The sequence below is a fragment of the Aulonocara sp. 'chitande type north' Nkhata Bay genome, linkage group LG14, assembly GCF_057382095.1.
Source record: "Aulonocara sp. 'chitande type north' Nkhata Bay isolate Kocher_YH1m ecotype deep benthic linkage group LG14, A_spYH_male_GT1.1, whole genome shotgun sequence".
NCBI classification, from domain to species: domain Eukaryota; kingdom Metazoa; phylum Chordata; class Actinopteri; order Cichliformes; family Cichlidae; genus Aulonocara; species Aulonocara sp. 'chitande type north' Nkhata Bay.
The window spans coordinates 12,838,750-12,866,353 of NC_141357.1; the positions used below are offsets into that span (position 1 = coordinate 12,838,750).

The 27,604-nt window shown below is 42.3% G+C and overlaps 1 protein-coding gene across 1 annotated transcript; it reads right to left on the minus strand.

Annotated features, from left to right (window-relative positions):
- Positions 1-18,876: 18,876 nt before the first annotated feature.
- Positions 18,877-27,544, minus strand: LOC147314244 (rhodopsin kinase grk7-b-like). The gene is made up of 4 exons (XM_086261018.1): positions 26,546-27,544; positions 25,637-26,074; positions 22,777-23,048; positions 18,877-21,260 (listed from the first exon to the last, which is right to left on the minus strand). The coding sequence occupies exons 1-4, from the start codon at positions 27,143-27,145 to the stop codon at positions 20,933-20,935; spliced, it is 1,638 nt and encodes a 545-aa protein (XP_086117144.1). The 5' UTR covers positions 27,146-27,544; the 3' UTR covers positions 18,877-20,932.
- Positions 27,545-27,604: the final 60 nt, after the last annotated feature.

The following is a 27,604-nucleotide window of genomic DNA, read 5'->3' on the forward strand; positions in this document are numbered from 1 at the left end:
CAGTGCGTTTCTTCTGACAGAGCGGGATCAGCAGGATGAAGCAGGGAGCGTGACTCCAGGAGTCGGCGTAGTGTGGAAACGGCTGAATTCTCACTGAAAAAGTGAAAGAGACGTGATTTGATGCGAGATAAAATGAGGGCGGTGCGCTGTAAGGTCAAGATTATGAAATCCCGCCTGTGTTTGGGGCTTTTGTATCCATAGCAGGATCACTGTATGCAGTAAAGGTCATTATATTAGTAAAACACTGAATATCTGTTCAAATGGAAATATATATTTTAATACATTATACTCCATTTGTTTTTGCACTAGTGTGAGGGGATACCCGCCATATGATGATTGGCAGCCCTGCGCAGAGGTAATAAAGCAGCTCATTCTTCTGTCTGTCAGGACATAGAGCGCGCATTCACCGGCAGCCAACGGACACAGCTTACTCTGGTTTGCTGAAGAGGACGTATAAAAACCCTGTTTCTTTTGTAATGAGCCCAAAAGCCTATTTGATATTTTAATCCTGTCTCACCTTACCCCCGTCTCTCAAAATTCAAGCCTCCAGAAATCTGGAAAAACAACACATTAAGTTTACATTTGGCCATGTCCTTTCCATTTTGACCCGTTCCAGTCAGAAAGTTTGTATTTTTGTGGAATGGCTAAAAAGTCCACATCAAATGGTTATAATTACTCTTGCGTGGTTCAAAGGGAACTACTGACAGTCACAGTTGGATGATAAACTAGATTTCCAACCAGATAACTACAGAAAATCTTCATTCATGCATTTATTTTCTCTGGACTGTTGATGTTTGCCTATTAAAAACTCACAAACTGGCTCAGGATCGTACCTTTTCACCCCGTGACCCCACGCCCACATCTAAAGCGGAGACTTGCTGTGAGATTAGGAGACTTGATCCGGTGAGGACGATGTGAGATAAAGTGCCTCTATGCCAAACTGTAGACTAGAAAACCGATCTCAGAGATAATAAAGATTTCAAACACTGAAGTTTCGACCTGGTAATTCTGACTCATAACAGCCGCCTCACTGGAGCGGGCATGAAAGAAAAACCTTGAATGGATCTGACGTGTGGGGGAGTGAGAGATACGATTAGCAAAAAATAGCAGGAAGAAAAGCAGACAAGGCTTTTAGTGTTTCCACTGCAACTCGTCTGTAATCTTATGTTGTCTTTTTGATAGAGACAAATCTCTCTAAACAAATAGATACATGACTGTCTGAACAGCATATTAAGTTACTAAAGTTTTATTTTTTGCCCATGTGATCACTTGATAGTTACAAAGGCCTTGTCATCCATAAAGAATGAACAAACATTTGATATAAGGCTTTTTTTGCTTGTTTTTGTTTATGTATGCTTAAATAAATCTCCTGCTGCTGGTGTTGGCTGTGCGACTGTATTATATTTATTTATATTATATTTAGGTTTACAGTAAGTCACTGCTTAGTAAATGTTAGAATGCTAAAACACTGCTAAGTACACACATTCATAACTTAAGCAGAAGTACTGATACTTGTGTTAAAAGTACCTTGGTAAAAGTTGAAGTATTAATTCTTTACTTAATTAAAAGTAAAATTAAAAAAACATACAGACTCTGAAATGAATTTTAAAAAGTATGAGAGTAAAAAAAGGCTCTTTGAGATACCTTGTCAGATGTACAGTGACAAAGACGGAAATGCAATAGTCAATGGCATTAAAAGATTTGAATGGAATACAATCTTTATTTAAATTATAATTATAACGAAAGTCTTCAGCTTGTACATCGGTTTGCTAGAACATCAGCAGAGAAAAACAAAGCATTATTAGCTGTTGCCTACATTGTAGATAGGTAGATACTGTGGTTATACTGGTGTATACTCAGGGGTTAGAATGGGATGTTTTAACTTCATTCATGGGGCAACTCTAAGATTGGTTGTAGTGGTGCAGCGTGGGGGGAAACAATCCCTCAGGAATAGTAACAAGATATAAGCAGCAACCCTTAGACATTATAAAGCTAGCATCCAGTGCGTGACTCTATTCAGCATCATTAGCTAAAATTTAAATGGTAGCTGACATCAACCAGCTAACACTGACCATGAACGCCACAGCTTCTCTGCACCGGTGCATCGTAGTTGCAGTACTACAAACAAACCTGCATTAAAGTTCTTACTATTCATACAACCTTTGAATTCCACTAAATTATTATACTTGAATTTGTTTTTTAAGACTTCCCACAGTATGAAATCTTTCCGACATCTTTCTCAATTTCTGAGAGTGAATTGATCACACATTAACGTTTCTTTTGTCCTTAAGGTAAATACAGAAACTGTACATTTAACACGCACCTTTACTGACAAACTGCACAGAAATAGTTTGTATGATTGCTCATATTAGCTTGGGTCATAAGGGAGGTTAGCCTCATAGCTAAATATATATTTAAACCCAGCTAAGGCTACTGTTAGCCTGCTATACTCGGGTGGTCTTGTAGAAATAATATTTGGACAACTTGAGCAGTAGCTGTAGCCACAATCCAGAGGTCAGGAAGTGGATTAGTCACCTGAAAGTTGCCATTTTAAGACCAGAAACTTGGCATTTTGTTTCCGCTTTGATACCATAAAACACCAGATTTATTCCATACAGAGTTTATGCGTGTCTGAGTGTGTAGTGTTTCATTAGTGGTCGGACAGTTTGTGAGCCATTAAACATCATCCCGTTCAGTGGAAGTGTCTTTGAACACAGCAACAGAGCTCGGCAGTGACCGTGAATTTCCCATTCATTTTATCCACTGATGGTTCAGAACACGTTATATGCGTGTGTTCTGAACCATCGGTATAAAAAGAGTTTTAAGCTTTGAACCAGCTGCAGGATGAGTCCTGATCCTAAAAAATATTTGATTTGGTTTAACAAAAATAAAAGAAACTGGAAAAAAGGGTTTATGATTGAGGATAGACGTGACCTCCGCCGAGGAGGTTATGTTTTTGGTAGCGTTTGTGTGCATGTCCTTCTGCTTGTAAACACGATAGCTCAAAAAGTCTCGAATGAATTCTGTGGAAACTTTGTAAAGTGGAGAGTGTGGTCGTTATAAATCTGTTAAAATTTAGCTTACGTCCATCGAGGTCTTTAAGGTGAACTCTGTAATTTATTGGTCAAAAATGGACAAAAAAACCTTATAACTTAAAGACTATGATTTGTAAATGGGTCTTGTGAATTGTCAACATATATAATTTATAGTATAATAAAGTATAAAACAATACAAGGTTGGTATCATACTGACTTGGAGCTCCAACAGGAGCAGCTGCCATCATTTCACCAGGTTGTAGCTCGTAGTAGGTCTACTTTCTATGGTTTTAACTTGATTATGACTCATTATCAAAATCCCTGTGGAGAATATGAGAGTTTTACTTCATCATTGAGCTCTTTAAGAGGGGAAGGGCAGTGGGCGATATTGGCGGTAATCTCTAGGTTTTCCATCTAATCAGATGTTAGGAATCGTTCCAGTATTTCTTCTGATATTTTTCCTTTGGGTAAAGAAATGTATTCTTTGTCATGGTCATCGGCCAGTTGACCCAGTTTTATGGAGACTTTCTAGATCCCGGTGTTGTGTTATGTTTATGTTATTTCTTATATTCATTATCTTTGTGTATTTACTCTCAGTTCTAAATTCCTCCCTAGTGTTCCTCCCTCCTCTTTCAAGTCTCTCGTATTAAATTAATTCATGTCTTTGTCTTCCTGATTTAATGATCACTTCCTGTTTTCTGAGTTTGCAGTCCCGATTCTTTGCTTTTAGTTTTACGTCGTTGGTCTCGTCGCTGTGATTTGGTTCACCTGTGTCTTTTTCTCTGTCTCCAGCTGTCTCTCCTCCCCGAATCACCCTTTTGTGTGCATATAGTTGCTGTCTTCCCCTTTGCCTTTGTCACAGTGTCTGTTCACCTTCCCCAGTGCTCCTGGTTGCTAGCGCTTTTCCTTAGTCTAGGTTTCTGTTAGTTGATGTTTTTTAGTTACCCTTGTTAGTTTTTGTTTAATCTGGGTTCCCCTCTTCACTAAATATGACATTCTTTTGATTGGGCGGGCAAGATGCACATCCAGGTGGCCTGAGTCTCCTCCATCCATGGTTACCACTATGCCAGGCTAAGTGTGAATAACCAAACAAATGGTACCAATGAGAGTTTTGTGAAGGTTGTGATAAGCAGGTACCCGATCGGTCTGTTGACTATGTGCACAGGCAGTCCGGTTGTGATTGATGAATGTGGCTTCTCGTGAAATACGGCAGAACTTATTGGCTCATTAATGTCAGATCTGCAGTCAGTTTCCCGTGCTACAATACTGGGATTTAAAGAGTTATCAGAATGGTTCCAGATCAGTTCCATTTTCCAGCTTTTTGATCCAACTGAAACAAATAGGATCATAAATAGGGAATAGGCAATAAATAATTTATAGATACATTTGTGCCAGTTAAACAACATCTCCTACAAGCATGCAGGTACATGTGTATATATACTCTGTCCTCTTCATCGTGTTTGTTTTGTACAAATACGCCAGTGTACCTATTTGATTTTAGGAGAGCTGCCACTGTGCAGGTCATTCATCAAGCAGAGCTTAGCCTGTAAACATTCAATAATGTACTTTACTGAGCCCTGATCTTACAAAGCTCCAGCCAGCATAGAAAACTGTCTATTTTCCACAACCGGCTACACGATGGGCTGAAATATTGATTGCACTTACGTCTCCTCATAAATCCCGTTAACAAGAACGCTTCATCTATCACAGCTGCTGGATGGAGAACCTTGTGTGTTCAGGAGAAAAAAAACATGAATATTGCATGTGAATCTCAGCCATAAATTCTGAATGCAACATATTTCACACTGCCGATGAGATACTGAGGCCATAACAGGCTTAGTTAGTTAGTGCATATAAGGTAATGAAACTTCTCAGCTTGGCTCAGGCGTTCACTCCCGTTCGGATCAGCACCTCGTGTCTTCCCAGGTTAAGCAGGTGTGAGTTATGGTGCGCGTTCACCATCAGGAGAGTTTAGCTTCCTCAGGTGTCATTGTTCTGGCCTGCTGATTTACAGCACATGCCTCAACTGTTTCCCCTGAACTAAGAGAGTCCTGACCCAGGGCTTTTAAGCCAATCATGTAGTGGAGCGATCCAGGTCAGGCTAGGCAATGTGGTCCAGAGGGAGTCTAATAAAACATGTCAGGGAGCGGAGAGGCCCCAGTCCATAGGGGGGACTCAATCTGTCATGGCCCGTCAGCACAGCCTTAAAGCACAGCGATGGCTGTGTTGCTAACAGTAATGAAGTTACCTGAGTTTATTACTGGGCAGGCCAGAACTGCTACTGCTTGGATAATACTGGATGAAGTCTGTCTCATGAAGGTGGCTGACTGTGCACTGCAGGTCACATGAATGGACTGGTACTAACATTGTGCTTTCCTGCTCCATTTGAGCACTCAAAGTACTTTCTTACTACAACCCTCATTCACACAACCATCTTTCTGGTTGAAGTTCTTGCAACCTATGTAACACACGCAGCCCGACAGATGCATCGGGGTAACACAGGGTTCAGTATCTTTCCTAATGATACTTGGACATGTAGACTACAGAAGCACCAACTTTCCAATGTTTGTATTTATCAACCACTTTGCATGCAATCATAATCATCCCCTCGCCCCCAACCGGTCACAGCAGATGGCTGCCTCTCCCTGGGCCATGCTTTGCCAGAGATTTCCTTCTTGAAGGCAAAAGGGGACTTCTTCCCACCGTCGCCAAGTGCTCCCTCATAGGGGGTCGTTTAATTGTTGTGGTTTTCTCTGTATAGTTGCAGGGTATTTACCTTAAAATATAAAGCACTCTATCTTCTGAGCCACAGCCCCACACCAGGCCGAATAACAGCGCATAACAACATATTCAATTTTTATGTGATTTTAGCAATTTCTTTTCTTTTTTGTATATCTAACGTCGTAAATTATGGTTTTTGAAACTTTTTAAACAGGTTGGAGTTAGCTGACCCATTTAAAAAGTTTCAAAAACTTTATAAATGGGCATTTGGGTTTAGTCCAAAAAGTCACAGCAAGCAATGAGAGAATTTGTACAGTCTGTCAGGGCAGTGAAGGGTACAAACAGTATGAACACAATCAGTTACAGACATCAGGTAGCTTGCACAAGAGCTTTCCTGTTTGAAAAGTACAGAGAGACTTCAGGAAACCAAATCCTCAAACGTAATTCTTCATTTTATTAATTGTATAAACACAGAGTGACCGTCTGCTGTCCAGAAAAATTTAAAATGAATTTCAGAGACTTAGTGAGATGTTAGTACATTTAAAGCTTTAATCACAGTTACAGGTAGCGGTGGGGAATAACACATAATTGGTCTTTTCTGCGTTTAATGGATCCGTGTGCTACACTGTATGATTTATACACCAGTGCTGAGGAAATGCAAAGCAGAGACTCAGACAGCTTTTTCCAGGACACTGCATCACATGTAAGCCTCCACAAATGGACAGGTAGTGTTTTTACTCCAGCTGCTCTCATCTGCCAAAACAAACCAAGACTCTACACTGCAGGTTTAGAGGAACAGAAACAAGAGGCCAGCTAGTTCAGTTTAAGTGTTTCTGTTGAAAACTCCTTTTTAAAACTCTTTATAACATCTCAGACTATCTGCTAAAATCTGCCAGTGTGTGTTTTACCCTCTCCTCCCTGGTCACAGTAAACTTATTGTTCAGTTACATGTAGCCTGCACTGTGCACGCTACGCTTGACTTGTTTGCACTGTGTCAGGTGAACGGAAACGTTTTTTTAGCACGTCTGATAAGACACGTATGCAAACAGCAGACCACCTGTGAACTGTGACTGGATTTCATGTTACCAGCTCTAAACACCATCTCTCTCCACACATGGAAGAGATTATCTCTTCATTAAGTAAAATTTAGTATTATTTGCGTGATTACCCATGATTCTGCATGCTACCGCTGGTATCACCTGACTTTCTTTTTATGCTGTGTTTGGGAATAAAGCTAGCAGTGGACATCCCAGTAAATTCACCCCGAGATCAAACCCTGCAATGCTCAGAGAAACTGCAAAAAAACAGAAAGAGCTTCATCTCAGACTCTACAGGCCTCAGTTAGCATGTTAAATGATAAAGTTCATGACATAATAATTAGAAAACAACTGAACAAATCTGACTTGTTCAGAAAGGTTTTCATTACAAAGCTCTTCTCTCAAAAAAGAACATGACAGGATGACTTAGACTCGCATAGCTGGATATGAACACAAGACCAAAGTGGAGATGTTTTGACCACAATGCACGGCATCACATATTGAAAACACCATACCAGCACTAACAGCTCATGAAAAGCCCGTCGGTGAGGGGGTGGTGATTTGGACCTGTTTTAGGCTCCTTGCAGTCATTGAATCGACCATGAACCAAACAGCACAATGAGTCTGAATGACTGGAAAAGAAGAGAACCAATTTGTTGCAACGGCCCAGTCAGACCTCACCCTGATCTAAATGCCATGTTGGGACTTTAAGAGAGCTGTGCACAAATGAACGCCCTCAAACCTAAATGGACTGAAGCACGTTGTGTAAAGACTGCAGCAATTTCTGTTGTTTTCTTTTTTCTGATATCATTATGTTTACATATTATATTTGGCAAATTAAAGGAATTGCACATGCCAGGTTTTTTCCTGCAGTTTTTTGCTCTTACTAAACTTTGGTATAGTTTTGTATTTGCTTAAAGTGGGGGAGAAAGTTGTTTTCCTATTTTAGCACAGCTGATAGCGAGCAAGCTCAGACTTTGCACCTCTCCTACCACTACACTGCTGTCCACTATGTTTTCAGCATACTGAGGAATGCTAGCTCGGGTCACTCGATGTGAGATCTTCCCCTCTGGCTATAAAGCCCACTTTATACTGCTGCACATCTGTGCCCCCGCTCGTGGAAATATCACATTTGGCTGTTTGTGACTTGTGTGCTCTTGCTGGCGTGTGGGACACATGCACAGCTCACTTACACCCTTTTACCCGTGGATGCCAGGCCAGGCTTCTCTAATACATGCTAATGCATTCGGGGTGGAACATGTGCTGTATTTCCTAAGGTTTAATCCAAGCTAATGTTTAAAACATTTGACCTTCATGTGTTGATATCACTGCACAGCCAAATGAGTTCATTCCGGCTTCAGTCACTGCGACTGCTTCAGCGACCTCGCGTAGCATACTTGCGAGGGATTACATCGATGATCTGTGATAAAGTGCTCGACTGTTTTCCACATGCTGCTCTCATGGCCACGAGGGCATTAGAGATGGATAGAGACACAGAGAGCGCAAGAGAGAATGAGGGAGGGAGACGGAAATAGCAAGCGAGTTAAAAGGACACAAAGAGGGACAGAGAGATACTGAGAGCGAGAAACACAGGAAGACAGAAGGCCGGGTTAGAGGGAGGAATGAGCAGAAGCAACGGACTGCGAGCATGAGAGGGAGAGGGAGTGAAAGAGGGGAACAAAGAGCATATTGTCAGTGCTGGGCGCTAATCGTCTCCTCTTAGGCTGCCAGAGACAACAGGTGAGAGCAGTTTGACTCCCTGCAGGCTCCATGAGGCCTTCATGGCTGTGTGTGTGTGTGTGTGTGTGTGTGTGTGTGTGTGTGTGTGTGTGTGTGTGTGTGTGTGTGTGTGTGTGTGTGTGTGTGTGTGTGTGTGTGTGTGCGCGTGCCGTGGCCAGGGGACCACGGGAGAACTCACTCAATGCCAACTCAAACGGCAAATGAGGGCCGCACCATCAAAGTGTTCTTTTCAGACATGCCAGGGCCTCGGCCGTTTGTGTTTGTGTGTACGGGCGAGTATGCACATTGTGCGAGCGTCCCCATTTGCATCATGTGCAGTATCTCCTCCCACCAGCCGTAATAATTGTATATGTGTTCAAAGCAACAACGGAAAAGGACATTGCACCGGCTGGAAAAAAATATATATATGAGAGAGGAGCGCCTTTGATGTTTACAAGAGTGCGTGGGCTTATTATGTGTTAACAATCTGACAAAGCATGCGACCCAGAGCAGCTGGTTGAAAAAGTCTCACCTTCAGGAGGATGGAAGTGACTGCAGAATATCAAGCAGGAGTGATTAAGCAAGGAGAGCAGCTGTAAGTGATGCGGGTTTAAAAGCAAATTTCTCAGGAAGGGGAGAGCTCATGTTAGTGTTGCATTTCAGTGAAGTGACTAGCAGACCTCGCCGCGTAGATGCTTCTCGGAGGTGAAAATTTGAAGGTGAGTATTTTTTCGGAGTTCATGTGTATCAGGACTGGACCTGGAGTTAAATCACATGAAGAGGAACAGATCACAGGGGAGGGGGGAAACTGATGTAGAAGTCTCAAAAATGTTCATTTTGTCACAAAATTGTTTTCCTTTCTCCTCCAAAAGTCGAGTTTTTAGGTTAGTTTTAGTTTACTATAATAACCTTGGTATGGACTTTGTGACAGTAGGAAGGAAAAACTCGCTTTTAGCAGGAAGAAAAGTCTGGCAGAACCAGGCTCACGCCCACACATGTGGCCCACACATGGGCCAGCACAAGGCCAGTTGCAGACACACTGGTGGTCCTGTGCTGGCCCATGTGTGGATTACCTCTGGCAAACCAGATCTGGGCCACCAAAGGGCCGTCATTCTTTGCGGTATGTGGGCCTCGTGTAAGTTGCGTGCAGCCACGGGCCAGTTGCAGACACACTGCTGGCCCAGTGCTGGCACAGATGTCAGCCTAATGTGTACCTTAGTGAAGCCATGTAATAACAACATGTACCGGAACATATTAGCGCAAAAGAAACATGACAAAACTCTGTTCAGACAGTGAACGGACTGATTCTTATATACTGTAGCACTTTTCTACTCTCCCAGATTACTCAAAGTGCTCCATACAACATGACACATTCACCGAATCACACACTTTCTCTAAACTGAGAACTTCCTAACTACATTCGTACACATCAAAACAGTTGACATGCAGACTGGAGGAGCCAGGGATGGAACCACCAACCTTTCAATCAGTAGATGACCCACGCTACCTCCTGAGCTACAGCCACCGGGTGGTAACCGTAAGTAAATCGTCACTAGGTTTTGGATAAAGTGTACACTCACAAACCTGTCAAACCTGCATTTGAAACGTTGGATACTACAGCAGTATAGTATTGTAACATGGCATTTGGGTCTTCTAACTAAAATAGGAAAATAAATAGCACCATTATTGCCAGACCTGGTTGACATACACCCCGCCATGACACTGGTCAGTCAGAAGTGCCAGATTGATGCTGGACCTGGACCAGACCTGTCTTCATTGAGCCTGGGCCACATACACCAAACTACAATCTGGCCAGATGTGGCATGCCATCACATAAACAGTGCCATCTACACCAGGCTTGGCCCATATCTGCTTGACACCAGGTCCGGGCCTGACCTGTCTGCTATGTGGGTAGGATTGGGTAATTGGGTAAACATATCCAATTTTGGGGGAAGTGATTGGGGTATTTTTCTACTTCAAACCATTAACTGAGTAAAAAAATGAACTTGTAAAGCACAAAAGCTGAAGAGTGTACAGACGTGCATCTCTCCTTTTCACTGTGTTGTACAGACGTTGAAAGATCTGGTAAGACCTGGTATTGTATGCGGACTGCAGACTTACATGAGTCATTAAAAAAAGTTGAAATAAACCAGAATTTTCCATTAAAATGAATAATTTCTGTGTCCTGAGAATTCACTGGTGTTGTGGCTGGTGTGATCTGTCTAGTTTGGCATACAACAGGTAAAACTCTGACTTCCAGAAAGATTCAAAATGATGTAACATTTCTGAATGCTTATTTGGCCCTTTAGCTACAGCACTTTTGATAATGCAGTTATGGAAATATAAGCACAGTGACAAGTTCTGGCAATACACAGGCATCCGAGATGACGTCACTTGTTTCAGCCTCATTTTAAGCCCTTTGTGATAAAATCATTTGACTTCCAAATAGAAGAAAAACAGCCATCAGTACCATTTTAGGTGTACTAGCCATTGTGTTGGTCACTCTGAGAATGGAAAAGAGCTGCAGTGGAAAACAAAAAGCAGTGTAAGCTCTGTTGTGCAGGGCATGTAGCATTAACTATGCATGCAGGGATAAACAAATGTACCGGAGTCACAGCAGACCATGTCGGGAAACATCTGGGGGGAGTGTGTGCGTGTATTTATGCTGGCATATTTATGTGTGCGTGTGCATTTGTGTGTGTGTGTGTGTGTGTGTGTGTAAGCCGGCAGACCGCAACCTCCTGATCATCACAAGATAAAGCCCGGCCCTTTAATCCATCGAACATGGGAGTACAAAACGTCATTCACTGAAGATAAAAATAAGCACGATAAGGTTACAGTGTGGAGTTTTTAGATTTGAGGCGTGTCACCACTGAAAGCACTCTCAGCAGAAGTTGTGGTCGGCGTTAGTGAACCTGCAACTCGAGCTCAGTTTTCTTTTAAATGCCAAAAAGATTGCCGGCAAACAAGAAAGAGCCAAAAGTAGAACCTCCTAAATTAGCCCATCAGTCAAAACAAGTGGTAGTACCTCCGAGGACGCCAGCGTCCAGAGAGTGTTTAAAACTGGATGTTTCATGTGGGAACTAAGATCAATCTTTTTTAAATTTTTTTATTTTTCATCACACACAGTTTTCAGTTTTCAGGATAAATAAATATCTAGTTTTTCTGGTACTGTTGGACTGTAGTCCTTTATGTGGAAGACACCGCTACAATATAGTTGTAACATTTTGATCATTCCTGAATCCTGATTTATCTTTTTTTAACTATTTCTTTTGCATGCAAACAGCTTTTTTTTGTCAGTTTAAGGGGAATTTTTCCAAGAGTTGACTGATTTTAGCTACCCTAACAAAACACGGCTTCAATAAATCTGTACTAAAGGCTGCAAACTCCTTTGTGGTTGTCTGGCCTGTAGCATTTAGCCCGGAGTGAATGTCACACACACCTTCTGTGGGTCAGCAGTGTACTTTAGTACAGATATCCCCTTTTCTATTTGTAGCTAAAAAAAAATGTAAGGTGTGGTTTACAACTGCTCCGTCTGTCTCAACAAACATTAGGCTAAGAAACAAGGCTGGAATAAACTAAACAGTGTGGGCACAATGGCCTTATTCAGGCATGCAAGTCTTGGTTAATTGATTGATTAGAGCATATAAAATACATGTGACTCTTCACATCACATTTTAAACTTAATGCATTTTTTCAAAAATATAAACTAGAACACAAACATATTATATTTGCATTTATTACAAATGTTACCAGCCAATTTATCAGGTACAGCTGTGGTCACAACTGTGCCACTCTGGTCAGCTAAGAGCAGGAAACTGAAATACAGTTTTGCACAGGCCCTTTAGTACCAACATTTAAACACCACAGTCTACCTGAGCATATTGCTGCCCCTTCAATGCCTTTATCACCACAGTGTACCCACCTACTGATGGCTGCTTCCAGCAGGATAAAATGCACCGTGTCACAAAGCTTAAATCATCTCAAATGCTTTCTTGAACTTGACAATGAGTTCAGTGTACTTAAAAGGCCTTCACGGTCACCAGATCTCACTCCAACAGAGCACCTTCAAGATGTGGCGCAACGGGAAATTCTCATTATGGATGTGGAGCCGACAAATCTGCAGCAACTGTTTGACGCTGTCATGTCAACGTGGACCAAAAACTCTGAGGAAAGTTTCCAGCACCTTGTTGGATCAGTGCCATGAACAATTAAAGCATCTCTGAAGGCAAAAAGATGTCCAACCAAGTACTACCCTAATAACATGGCCACTGAACTATTTTTGTGCACCAAGATTGAATGTGTCTGAATACTTTCTAAAGCAACTGCCTAATGAGAAGGCATGAGGAAGTTAGGCCTCGTTCTGTGGCCTAACTTCTTGAGGCCAGAGAACAAGTTCTTGATGTAGATAAGCTCAAAGTGGACAATGCCCAGACCTCGCCTGCTCAGCGACATCTCCCCCACAGTCAGTACAAAGTGCATTCCTGTAAGAGTCTAAACATTTCGCCAAATATCCGAGTGTACCTCATCTTCTTTCTTTCCTGCTCGTGTGGAGTCACTGTGTGAGAAGTACCTGTGAGGAAATTCCACAGAGTTTGGTCATAATAGTATAGGAGCAGTTTAATTATCTTTTTTTTCCCCCAGCTCTGTACTTTATATAAACAGACTTCATATTTCAACAGAATCCACACATCGGCCTCTTTCTTTGTTACAGTCGCACTATCCATTAGCAGCATCAACACACCCCAGATGTCCAAGGACGGCCGCAGAGGAGTGAATTTAGCCACACACACACATGCCAAGTGATATTGACAGACTGGAAGAGGTAGATTAGAGAGTCTGGGAACACACACACACACACACACACACACACACACACACACACACACACACACACACACACACACACACACACACACACTTAAAGCAGAAAAAGACTTGGACTGAGTCCAGACTGCCTGTCGCGCCAACTGTCAGTCATATTACACTGCTAACAAAGAATGCAAGAAATACCAGCAAATTAAATCAAACTGGATACACTCTTAGAAACTAACACCGCCTCACAGATTACATTTCTGGTTCTCTGTCACCATTACCCAACGCCGTGATGACTTTTGTACCTGCTCCTGAGCACACACACATACACACGAGCAGCATATCTGTCCACACAAACACAGATGCCAGCAGTCCCCCCACAGTCGGTGACCCCTGAGGCAGCACGGTGCACTGCAATTAAAGTACATTAACACATGCACCACAACTGTTTCTTTCCTTCACTGTTTAAGATGAGGAGTTGTAAAGTGTTTCCCCGATACAGTATTCTGTATCATTATATCCCTCTCCCTTCGTTTGATGTGCTGATCTTCAATCACCCTGCACTGGAGGGGTGAAGGAACATCAGAAAGCTTAACGCTCCGGCCAACTCCGGTTTCAGGATGCTATAACTTTTTGAACTTTAAGCTGTTTCCTTGGGATTTTCTACTTGTGGGAGAGAACTTTATTCCTAGTGACAGGTGACCGGAGAGATGTGGCAGACTGCTGAACAAGGAAATGGCTGAACTGTGAAAGTTAAGAAGCAGGATAACAGCTTAAAAATTTACTGAGGCCAACATTAAAAGTAAAGGATTTAAGATAGAAACAGCTAAGAGTGCTGTATGAAGTGGTGAAAAAATACACTGTTTACTAATTTGTTCACTTTAAATAGATGTAGATGCAGGTCCTCTTTGAGAGGACCCAGAAATAATGAAGGACACCTTTTGATTGTCAACAATCCTGAAATTAATCATTTATGGAGAATATAATGTATTCAGTAGCCTAAACTAGGGGATTCCTGATGTGTCACTGATGTTGTTTTGTCCGGCCTTCCTCCCCTCACCCCCAGCTGGTCGCGGCAGATTGCTGCCCCTCTCTGAGCCTGGTTCTGCCTGAGATTCCTTCCTGTTAAAAGGGTGTTTTTCATTCCCACTGTCGCCAGGTGCTTGCATGTACACTGAAAACAAAAGAACATGTTGGATTTACTTAATTCAACAGTGGAAATTTTTTGCACACAATTGTTTTGCTTTGGAAGAAACTTAAACAACTGAGTTAAATCAACACAACTTATTCATATTCAATAAAGCTGTGCATTTTGTGTTGATGAAATGTGGTTGAAACATGTTTAAATGAAGTAAGTTGAGCTCTTGGAACATTTTAATTCTTCACAATTTTGTCACTTTATTCCAACACTATTCAATAACTTTTACCCAAATACTACTTGGTCATGTAAATACTACATGTTGTCTTCATATTACATAATGTTCAACAAAGTCTAGATAACATGAAAAGTTAATGGATTCACAACAACTTCCACTGTATCCATCCTACTATCTTTATCCGGGAGCTGGGGCATAACCCAGAAGTGATAGGGTAAGAGGCTGGGTACACCCTGGACAGGTCACCAGTCTCTCACAGAGAGACAACAACTATTTGCACTCACATTCACACTTATAGGTAATTTTGAATCGCCAATTAACCTAACTCAAATAACTGCATGACTTTTAACAGTGGGAGGAAACCAGATTACCCAGAGAGAACCCACTGCAAACTATCTAGATTGGGGATTTGAACGCACGCCCTTCTTGCTGTGAGGCAACGGTGTTAACCACCACGCCACCAAACTGTCAAACCAGGCTTAACAAAAGTAGGAAAGCTATGATTACAAGGCTTCATGCAGAGTTTTTGTCCTTGACAGGTTAAACCACAATAAATAGCGATAGCGTAAATGTGGTGTGTGTGTGTGTAGTTGTCTGCCTCTTATAAACCCAGTGACTTTCCTTTTCCCCTTGTGAATTTCAGTCCAGCAACTAATAATAATAATAATAATGGATTGGCTTTATATAGCGCTTTTCAAGGCACCCAAAGGCACCCAAAGCGCTTTACAATGTCACTATTCATTCATTATTCATGCCCTGGGGCAGACTGACAGAAGCGAGGCTGCCGTATCGCGCCATCGGCCCCTCTGGCCAACACCAGTAGGCGGTAGGGTAAAGTGTCTTGCCCAAGGACACAACGACAAGGACAGAGAGCCCAGGGATCGAACCGGCGACCTTCCGGTTACAGATGCGATTCCTGAGCCACAGTCGGGCGTATATAACTACTCTTACTAGATCCTATCGTGTCATCTTAACAAGAACAAATTAAGTTGTTGAATATTATGCAGATCCTACATGATTTAATTACGTTCACCATAGAAACATGAAATAATTTGTTCAAATTACAAGTTATACTTTTGAAAATGCAACAACCGCCCAATTTCCTTTTTATGAGTGTAGGGAACTGTCTGATTGTTGAGCTTTGTTCTGTGTTATTGTAGATTCTTTACATTATAAAGTGCCTTGAGGCAGCTGTTATTGTCAATTTGCATTATATGAATAAAATGAAATTAATTGTTGGCATTTATTTAAAAACAAAAACCTTTGTTGACAAATAGGCAGCCAATGATAAATGGACTACTCTACCTGAGCACTCTTTACATTCACACAAGCAGGTTTTTGGTTTTTTTACTATACTTTACTGGAGCAGTCTGAGATCAAACCATCAACCTTACAATTAATAGATGACCTGCTCTACCTCCTGAGCTACAGCCATTAAAGAAAACCATTAAAACCACCTTTGGAACTCCTCCTGCCTTTATGCCACCACCACTGTCATGGCAAAATGATGGTTGTTGGATAATTTCTGTGCTGTTGCAATGACACGAAGACTCAGTACATCCATCTGTTCCTCCGTCCGTCCATCCATCCATCAATCCATCAATCCACCTGGATGGGCTTGCAGAGGTAGTAGTGCAGAGAATCTCTGGACCAATATCCTCTTGATCCTCTAGTTCTTCTGGAGGGGACACATCAAGCCATTCAAGAGATGATCCCCTCTGTGTGTCCTGGGTCTGAACCACAAACACTGCTTGCTCTAATGTCTACGTATCGCCGATATGACAGAAGGTAAGGATGATTGCTGGAGGATTTCTGTGCTGTAGCAATAACACAAAGACTCAATCCGTCCATCTTTCCATCCATTTATCTGCCGATATAACATTAGGTAAGACTTACATACTATACCAAAGCTTAGGATCCAGACACATCAATGAGTGAGTAAAGTCTTCTACATATGTGCTCCTGTAAGTAATTTTTATCCACTTCTAAACCTTAAGTGGCCTTTTTTCCAATCACCTGACACTGATATGTTAACCCTTTGAGGTCAGAACCTTAACCCTAGCTCTATGTGTTGGGGAAAAGCAAAAAGAACTTTTGCGGACAATATTTAAATAGCGTTTGATGAGTCAGAATAATTATTTGTTTTGTCCTCTAGTTGACAAGATTTTGGAGTAATCACATGGGCTTGACAGGGTTGATGTCTTGGGGTAATTTTCGCTGCTTTCGATATAGCTGTGCAGTCATGGTTCAAGACACTTTCCCAAGACGTGAGTTTGGAAACCGGTGCCATCATTTGGTCTCACTGGCAGCTTTTTTTGTTTGTTGTTGGAACATGAGATTAAATCACATAAACAGATGATTCTTGCAGTAAAGGGACCAAATATGGTGCAGAGATAGGATGAAGGCTAAGACTGTTTATAAATGTGTGTGTGTGTGTGTGTGTGTGTGTGTGTGTGTGTGTGTGTGTGTGTGTGTGTGTGTGTGTGTGTGTGCCTTGTCCATGACGTTGTCCACCCCCTGGCACTGGAAGGGGTCTGAGGTCTGGGCACCATGGAAACTACCCACTGGGCCTCAGTGGGGAAGAACATCATGCACACACACGCTCTGTTTCTGTTGGACCGCCAAGCACGAATTCACTTATTTGTGGAAATGTTAAGAATTCAAGCAATGAAGCTTAGAAAATTGAACGTGAACCAAAAGAGCAAAAGACTTTCTGGGCTGTAGCAGTGAGGCTCACACTGGCAGCTCAGCGGGATGAGGATCTCAGTCCTGATCTGGTGCTCGATTCTCGGTTCAAATTTTTCTATATTTTTGTTACGCTGAATGGCGTGAAATTTGCCTAGAAGGAAGAAAAAGAAAAGATTTCAACCATTTAAAAACAGACTTTAATCCTAAAAATATAGACCTCACACCAGCTTTGAGTACGAGACAGCTCTCTTCCTTCTTCATTCTCTCCCTCATGGCTGGCTCTCGCTTTCCTTCAGCAGACAATGGCCTCTCTGTCTCTACTATTTAACCATTTTCTCACCTATCCCAAACACTCACACGCACACACACATAGAGGTGCGTATATAAACATCGCTCGGTGTAATTTTCATGTTTACGCCTTTTGAAGAACATGCACACATACGCACGCAGAGCCAAAAAAGGGGAAAAAGCAGCGATATCAGTGGTGTGATACCATCCCGAGGATGCCAGGGCAGAACTGAAGTGTGGCACATGCCTTTGATGTGAATCCAGAGCATGGGCATGTAACAAACGCAGATACCAAATTACACCCTGTCCTGCTTTGATCTCTAAAACCCCCACACCTGCTTCTACAGAGGTAATAAGATTGTGTGTGTGTGTGTATGTGTGTGTGGATCAGAGAGAGAGTGCGTGAAAGTCTTCTGTGGGATCTGTGCACATCTTCTTCTGCACAATCGGTGCTACAGATGCAGAAAGGTGCGTGCACCAGTGTGTATTTGCATGCCTGAGTGCAAATGTTTTATAGTACATGTTGTGTGTGTGTTGCAGAGTTGTTTGTGCTGTTTGTGAATTGGAGGGCAGCATTACAGCGCTGGGCCGTGGGGAACTAAACCCTGGCAGCAGCTTGTACGCGCCTGGTAAAAACATGTTCCTGGCGACCTTCTGCCGAGTTTGCCTTGTCGTCACGTCGTCCACAGTGGACTCCCCACTCTGCCTTCACAGCCACGATGATCAGGTTGCGTCTTGGATTTCCATCTTGAAGCACCCTCTAATCTTGTGACAGTGGAGCGTGAAGGGGGGGCCACTCCTCCGCCCTGTAAGGTTGCCTCTCCCCTGCCCGTGCAGGAATTAGCGCAACACATGTTTATGTGTCCCTCATTACCTAAACGTGCTGAGGGGTTTGTTTTTTGTTTTGGAGGGTTACGCTGACAGTGACAGATGAAGCAATCCGAATCAAATATTGAAGCAACATGATGTAACTGAAGACACAAGCTCTGTTTTTCAGATCGACACCGGGCTGCTTGGATAAATGATGACAGATGAGATCTGCAACCGTGAGATGAGCAACAAGAGGATAATCACAATGACTGCGTAGCTTTCGACCTGTAACTTCACATGTCATCGCTCTTGTGACTCACTTGTTTGCAGAAATCATCAGCGGCAGGAGGACAGGGAAATAACTTTATTTCACTCAAGCTTTTTGGAAATTTGCTTTTATTTTCTTTCATCACAGCTTGTTAAAAAAAAGGTTTGCCAGCATCAGTAGCAAAAAAGATGATCCATAAAATCCTTGCAAACCAAAATATGTTGTTGAAAGTACAAGAGCATATCATCTAAACTGCAAGAAAAGCACATTTCTGTGTTCAGAAATGCATTACAAAACATGATTGGCATTGTTTGGCACTAAGGTACGGTGGCCCTGAGAGGTCAAATGCACTGCAACTTAAGAAAACAGAAGCAGATAGAAAAACACAACGGAAATGTTTTCGGGGACAGAATAACGTGACAGATGAGCTGTGATGCGTGTCAATTTTAGTCACATGATTCATGTAATACTGTAGAAACATGTTTGGTATTAGCTATTTACTGTTAGCTTGTCACATCCGCGTCTGGTCCATCACCTTATTGTCTCCCCAAAAACTGTTCCGTTGTGCTTTGTGAAACTTTTTGTTTTGTTTTTGTTTAGTTATTGTGATGTTTTTTCTATTTGCTGGTGTGCGATACTGCAGTAGTAGTATGTACTGATCCAATACTAAGTATATACTAATACCAAGTACCAATACTTTTAACCTATAAAGCCAGCTTCTGTAGGGGAGCAGCGTGCCATTATTAATGAGAACAATCAGCATCAATTTGGAAATTCTGAGCACATTTTAATGACCACTAAATCACTGTGATTTTTACTTTCCACAATAATTATTTTACACAACAAAACACAACTTTTAGCTTTTTATGTATTTTAAATCTGAATGTTTTTGGAGACTGTCTTGTGCCTGTCTTTAAAGCAGTTTGGGTCAACTTCTGTTGGTTATTACATTCACAGACATTTTTGGAATTTATTTTTTCATTTTCAAAAACTAAAGTATCGATTCTATAGTGCCAGTATCGGTCGGATACCAATACCAGCATTGGTATCTAGAATATCGATATCTGGATCGATCTGCCCACCACTTTTCTTAAGTTGCAGTTGTTTAAAAGTTTATAAGTAAAAATAAGTCAAAAATAAGACACCTAGGGGATTCTGGTAGCCTAAAGGCCAAACCTGCCCCCCTGAAATCTGCTGTTTTCCAAGCAGAAGCTACAGTAGACTCTGCAACGACTGATTAGCAGTAACAGTCCGTTGATTTACTTCAACCTGAGTCTTCAGTCATGAATCAGAAGAAACTATGGATCCTTAAAGGCAACTTGTGTGTGAAAGGTTTTCTCAAACAGCCTACTTTTTGTTGTTGTTGTTGCTGTGCACTGAGCACAGTAACAAGGGGTTTGTGCATAAACAAAGGGTGATTTGAGGGGGCTGTAAAGGGGTTTGGCGTTGGCTCGATGGTGCCAGAAAATCTATGTTAACATGTTTTCAAGTGGAAAAAACTTTGTGCATGTACGACAATTTGTCTCCCTCGGTCGTTAAAATTAGTGAACGAGTCATCCAGTGCTTGTAAATACCAAAGCAGCGCGGGATAATGGGGATGATGATGATGAGTGCCGCGGGAGGTTGAGCGAACTCCGTGAGCGTCTGGCGGCGCTCAGTGGTGCGCTGAGAGACTTCATCAGTGCGACCCTGAGCAGGAGCTCATCAGAGGGGGAAAGAAGAAGGGCTCTTCAGAGGTCCCGTGTGAAACGTGGGCCACTAATAGAAAGGTGGCGCATTAGTGTGATGACACACAGCCATTATGGAGCTTGTTTACAAACACACGTAAACAGCTGCCTGCCAAAAATTGCCAAGTGATGTAATGGAAACTATGAAGGTGCTGGGATCTGCTGTCTCACCGGGAACAGAGGGCAAAGTATAAAGCCGCAGCTGCAGTACAATGTCAGCATGTTTTCCATCTGGGCATTAATACTGCAAGTTTATTTTACTGCAGCTACTAATGTCCTATTATGTTTGGCTGTGGCTGCATAATGAAATTATTTATGTGGGGAAATGTACTGAGGTTAAGGAAAAAGGGCACGCGTAAAAAGGTTTCCGAGGCACATAATTGAAGGCACTTCGATTTAAGGACATCTGTGCATATTCAAGTGTCCAAAATTCCTCCTGTGAGTGTGCTTAGAAAAGGACGCACAGCCTGGTTTTCCACGCAGTCTCTCGGTCGCGTTGGATGACCGCGGCGCTGTTCAGCTCGTCAAACACGCCGCTGTCAATCATCTCCTTCTGCCACTGCATGGACACTGCGCCCGTGCTGAACTCCCTGAAGAACTTCTCATCCTTGGTGTCAAACGTGACGTCCTTGATGTCAGAGTTGTCCTTGAACTCGTCCGCGTCTTTGGCGTAGACCACGTTGGGCTTTGGCACCCAGGGGGCCTCCAGCAGGCCCGCCTCCAGTCGGTGGAAGTTGATGCTGTTGAAGAACTCGTGGCTTCGTGGGTCATCGCCTCTAAAGGTGATGGATTAAGAGGAAGTGTTACTTTGAGGCATTCAGAGAAATGCCTTGTCCATTAACACAAAACATGTCAGAAATATGTGACGAGAAGTTATTGCCACGCATTCAGAATCATCTGCCTCGCTTCCCCTTCTGTTGATTTTTTATTTTTACACCCATATTCTACACCACTCCATCCAGCTTCAACCTTTCTGCACTTATCTTGACTCAGAGGTTATAATGAAGGTGACACATTACTGAGGAGTTTAAATAATTGAAATTATTGAAAACACGTAACTCCAGTGACCTAAAGTTTCACTGTTAATACAATAAACACATGTTCTTCTTGCATTTATGTAATTACAGAGCCGCTATGAAGCTATACCTATAAGCGGCTCTGTAAGTTTGTGCAAATGAAGCGAATTAAAAATAGCCTTCTTTGCTAACAAATAAAACTCAGAGCAGCTGAATGGCTTTAAAAATAGTAAAAGTAGAAAAATAAATGGGTCCAGCTGCAGATCAGCCAGCTGTGTTGGCAGGAAAAGCAAAAAAATCTGTTCGTGCTCTGTTGTTAACTTTTCTCATTGGCTCCTTGGGAAACTCAGGACTGACCATGAACGTTTATGCATCCAATATATAAATATAAACATATGAAATTTGTTTCATAGGCTACAAATTTTTATAATTGGAGAATGTAAAGAATCACACAAAGTACATTTTTGTCACATGGAGCTGCTGGAGAGGACCAAAAGCAGAGCTGATGGTCACAAAGTTCCTCTGAAAGGCTTCGAGGACACACCCTCCCTTTGTTGTGATGCTTGGAGAGAACTTAAGACGACAAGTTAAAAATATAAAAATAAACTGAAGCAGAGAAGTTTGAAAGTCACAAAATAAAAATCAAAGCACATTCAAGTCGGTGCCTTCGTTTTCGCTCAGGTAATAATTTCCTTTTTGAACAAATTTAGCGCCCCCTTGTGTTGGTGTGGTTGTAGTACTTCATCAGTGTTCACGTTGATGCTTTTTTCTATCATTTGTGGTCGAAATCGAGCAATCTCTACTCAGGATTGTCTTAAGTGCTTCTTATGAAGGCCCCTTTGGTTCGTGGAGATGTTTCACCTCTCATTCAAGAGACTTCCTCAGTTCTGTAAACTGACTGGATTTGGTGTTGGATAAGTGAGCGCAGGAAAATCTACAAGCAGGGGTTAAATATGTCGGACAGTTCTTAGAACTGAGGAAGCCTGTTTGATGAGAGGGGACAAAGCAAAAAGCAAAAAGAAATCCAGCTGCATTCGTTTCAAGCGCTTAAGACAAACATGAGCTGAGAACCTACACTACACTGTTTCTCCTCAGAATGCTGAAATATTTATTTCTGTTTATTAAAGACTTCCTGGTCCCATTTCTTGTAAAAACCACACCAAGAGCCATGGCATGTTTTCATAAGTAAAAAAAAAAGGAAGTGAGACTTTTTCTGCTGCCGGGCGACTTCGCTCCATTACATCTAGACCATTCAAACTTTCAGTGTTTTTCTTACTGGCACCCAAAGCGACGCGCCACCCTCTTCTTGAGGAAGCGGCTGATAATATCTTTGGTGGGAGCATCGAAGGATTTGTGTTCAAACTTGCACTCGTCCTCCAGGGTGCGGCGAGTCACCTCATCGTTCTGCACCTTCTCCCTGAAGTCTCTGAAAGGCAAGCGGGCGGCCACCATCTCATAAATGCTGCATCCCAGGGACCACCAGTCCACAGAGTAGCGGTAGTACTCCTGCTTCAGAACCTCAGGGGCCATGTAGCCAGTCGTACCAGCCTGACCACACACAGAGGGCACAAGAAGAGAATTTAGGTTTTCATTGTTTACAGGTTTTTGGGTTATTTTGTTGTGGCATTCAACTAAATTAAGCTCCAAAGAATTGTCAGTCATTTGCTGAGGTGTGTGAATGTAGTATGGGGTGGGAGAAATGGGGGGAAATGGATAATCACGGTAGGAAATTAACAAAAGGCGACAAAACATTGCTGCTTCCTTAGCAATTTATGATTCTGATAGGCACCTAAAGGCCCAAAGTGTACAAGCTGTTCAAGAGTGATTCAATATCAAAACATGACGTTGTTTCAATATTAAAAAAGGGTGCAAGAGTGACGTTCGGTCAACATCAGATTTCATCGTTGATTCAATGGAATCACCTGATATTGACTAAACATTGAAACCACGTCTCCTTGCTATCTGGGTTGATACAAGCCAGGATGGATCCTGGTCTCAGCTGACAGGAGGGGCACTCTGACATCATCAAAGTATTTTCACCCAGAGAACTGAGAACAGGATGTTTTCTCTTTTCAGACCATGCTCTGCAAACCCTGCAGATGTTTGAGTGGGGAAAATCCCAGCAGATCCAACAGCCTTTGAAACACTCAGACCAGCCTGTTTGGCACCAACAACCACACCACATTCAAATTTATTTACATCACCTCTCTTGTTCATTCTGGTGCTCAGTTTGAACTTCACTAGGTCACATTGACTCTCTCTCTGTGTCTAAATGCATTAATGATCGGCTAATGAGATATTTGCATCACTGACGGTCTTGTCAGGTGTTACAATTTTGTCAAAGGCTTCTGTGGGTCTGACTTCCTTTGCATACAGAGGAGTTGCCCCCTGCTGGCCATTGAACAGAATGCAGGTTTAGGGCACTTAAGTATTTATTATTTTGCTCAAGAGCTGGTTGTGGAGCTGACAGACAGCAGTCTCTGATAGCCAGAAATACTAAAGTCCGAGATTCAAAAGACACAACTGTTAAAAAAAAGACCTTTTTCTGAAACCATTATAAAGCAGGGAATGAACGTCAACATGATAATCTACTCCAACAAATCATTTATAGTTTGAATAATTATTTCAGTTATCTGCAACAAGAAGAAGCTGGATAAGATATACAGCTTCTGTTTAATTGAATGTAACAAAAAACAATAAAACATCAAGATAAAAATGAAGATGCTAGAATGCACCAAAACAAGATAAAGAGAAAATGATGATCCTTTAAAGCGGGGGTGTCAAATGTAAGGCCCAAGGACCAGAATCGGCCTGGTAAACACTACAATCTGGCCCACTGGATGGCTTTGGAAAATTTGGAAAAAGGGTATAAATTTGCAATCTTTACTGCAGAAATGTAATTAAATAATCGATAAATAACTGAATTTCTGAATTTCCCGGAGGAACCCACCCGAGGGATTAATAAAGTTTCATCTAATCTAAATTATTAAATGACAGCTGTTTTTCCAATATCTGCTCTATAGATTGTAGTTTTTTTTTATTCAGTCCACAGTAAATAAAGAAAGAAAATGAGATTTTTTTTTGTAAATGAACTAAAGCTTTGAATTTTAAAATTACAAGACTGTCTGAAAAATTAAACAACCACACAGTTTTCTGTAATCTTACACATTTCTTACAAATTTAAGCCCATAGAGAGATTTCATTTCCTACAGCAGCGTTTCTTTTTCAGGTAGAAAAACCAAGACATGTGATTGAAGTTGAACTTCTCTACTTATATTGAAACTAAATAAATAAACGAGTAGTTAAACTCTCTGGTCAGCAGATCGAATGCTTCTGATCAGACGACCCCACTCAGACGAGACCGGGTGTTCTCTTTGGTTGCTCCCAAACTGTGGAACAGCGTTCCCCTCACAGTCAAATCTGCTCCCTCCACTCAGTCCTTTAAAACTAGACCTAAAACCTCTTTTTACACACTGGCATTTGAGTCCTCCTGTACCTGCACCTGCCAACATATATTTCTTGCTTATTACTTTCCCTTTTTTTTTCATTTTACATTTTGTACAACACAAGTTGTACACCTCAGATCAAAGTGGGCTGTATGTGACCATGCCTGCTTTAATAGGCACTTGTGAGACTCATCCAGTGAGTGGAGGCCTGCTGTGAATCCTCTGACTGTGTTCCTGGACAGACACCTGTAAGCCATATCTGGCAAAGCAAAGATTAGCCAGCGAATGCTAACAGGCTCTGGTCAATCTACCTTACATTTCTCAGGCTACGCAGCGTCCAACCGTGGATGAGGTCAGGCACCTTTTAATGAGATTCATTTGGGTTACACAGGGCTGTGCACTTATTCGTTGTTGGCCTGAGCAGGACTGGGAGTCAATAAATCTATTCCTGGTAAGCTCCTTGGAATGGCAGGTGAACACACTGTGAGAGAATTCAGTGTTAATGTCAGTGAGGATTTCCTTAGTGAAGCAGAAAAATAATACAAAGCATTGGGTGGCCATGCAGGACAATAAAACAAGAGATTCTCTGGTATGGAGAGTAGAATTTCTTACTCTTGCACAAACCACAGAGAGCCTCTGATCCTGCACATATCTGACACTGAAAGTCAAGGCTAATCTAGAGACACTCACCTTCTGGCAGATCATTTTGCCCTTGGACAGCTCCACAGCCAATCCGAGGTCTGACAGGCGACATTGTCCTTTACCATCCAGCAGCACATTTTCAGGCTTCATATCACGGTACACGATGCCCATGTTGTGCAAGTGCAGGAGGCCACTGGTTATCTGGGCTGTGTAGTAAACCACACGCTCCATCCGTATGCCTCTCTTCCCTAAGTCGTATATGTGGAACCTGAGGTCTCCTCCAGTCATCAGGTCCATTACCAGGCACAGGTGGTGTCTGCTGTTGTAAGCGTAAGCCAGGTTTACGATAAAAAGGCTGTTGACCTTTTCCAGAATCTGCTTCTCCACGAGAGCCATTCTCTCACCGCCTTTCTTCTTCAAACGCCTCTTATCCAGCTTCTTGCAGGCGTACATCTGGCCCGTGTGCTTCACCTGCACCGCGCACACCTGACGGACAAATTTATGACAAATCAATATGAAACATGTTTGAGCTACTTTCTGCTCTAAAGGACAAACTAGCCATGTTGCTATCACAACAGCCTAAAGGTGCTTTATGTTGCAAGATAAAGACAATATCATAGAGAAAACCAACAATCAGATGATTCCCTATGAGCAAGCACTTGGAGACAGTGGGAAGGAAAAACTCCCTCTTAACAGGAAGAAACCTCCAGAACAAGCCTCGGGGAGCGGCAGCCACCATTTAGGATTAAAGTGAGGAAGACAAGACAAAGGATACAATATAATACACAATAATAAATTGTACGACATAACATTATTCTGTAGAGGTGATTTAGGGGGATTATTTAAGTTAGTAGCCTGCCTCACTAATGTGAGTCGCACTTTCGTGCTATTGGGCTGTAGCAGGAAAATCCGTTGACTGTCCAAACATATTCTGACATTAATGTTTTTGGCACTCACCTCACCAAAGCCACCTTTTCCAAGAGTCCTGAACTCATAAAAGTATTTGTCAGTGATCTTCTGCCTCTCGTACTCCTTCCACTGCAGAAACCTGTAGAAGAACTGGCTTTTCAGGTACTCTGAGAAAGGTCTTCCCTTCAGGAACTCTCTAGTGGCTTCTCTCAGCTGGTCCAAAATCACCTCATCAAAGTTACTGTCTGATAAGTCCTTGCATGTTTCAGCATCCTCTTCGGTGAAGTAGGACAGGAATCCCGTAGACTGAGACTGGCAGAACTTGGCGAGGATCGTCTGTTTGGCTTTTTCTCTTTTTTCATCTTCGGCAAAGCTCCACTTGCTCAGCTCATCCAGAAACTCAGCAGCAGCCGCGTACTGGTCGTTAGAGGTCAGGAGAAACTGCTGGAACAGCTTGCTCCCGATAGGCTGTTGCTCGCAGAGTGACTCGTACATCTCTCCCTCTGCTGCCTGGAGAGCAGAGGTCTTCTTCAGCTTGGGCAGCGTCAGGGAGAGTCTCCGTTTCCTCAGCTCATTGCGATCGATCTGCTGGGCCTTCAGGTAGGTGGTGTTGGCCACCAAGTTGTCCAATCCTAGCAGGTCACCCATGCTGGATGGATCCTGTGGCACACCAGCGGGCAGTGGATGAACTTAAAACGCTGACGTTAACCCATCTGCAAGTTCTACGCTCAACTGAGCACCTGCATCCTAAGCATCCCTCACTTCTTGGGCCATGCATGTTTGAGTCCTTAAAAGCACCACCGTCCTTAGGGATTTGTTGGTGGCTAAGGGTTTATTCGTATGTGGCACACGGGGAAAGCAACTTATGTGGTTTGAACTTAAGAGGCTTTATCCTGGTCTATTCATAGGAGTTACAAAGTGACTGTGTGCAGTAATTGGGCTGCCAGTATAACACGATGAGGTGGCTGATAAGGACCCTAACAAGTTATTGTAGAGTTAATGAACTCTTCATGAGAGTATAATGCCACTGACAAGGCTATATGTGCATGCAATTTGGTATGCACACTTGGTTTATTATAACTTTATTATAGTCTTCACTAAATGAGT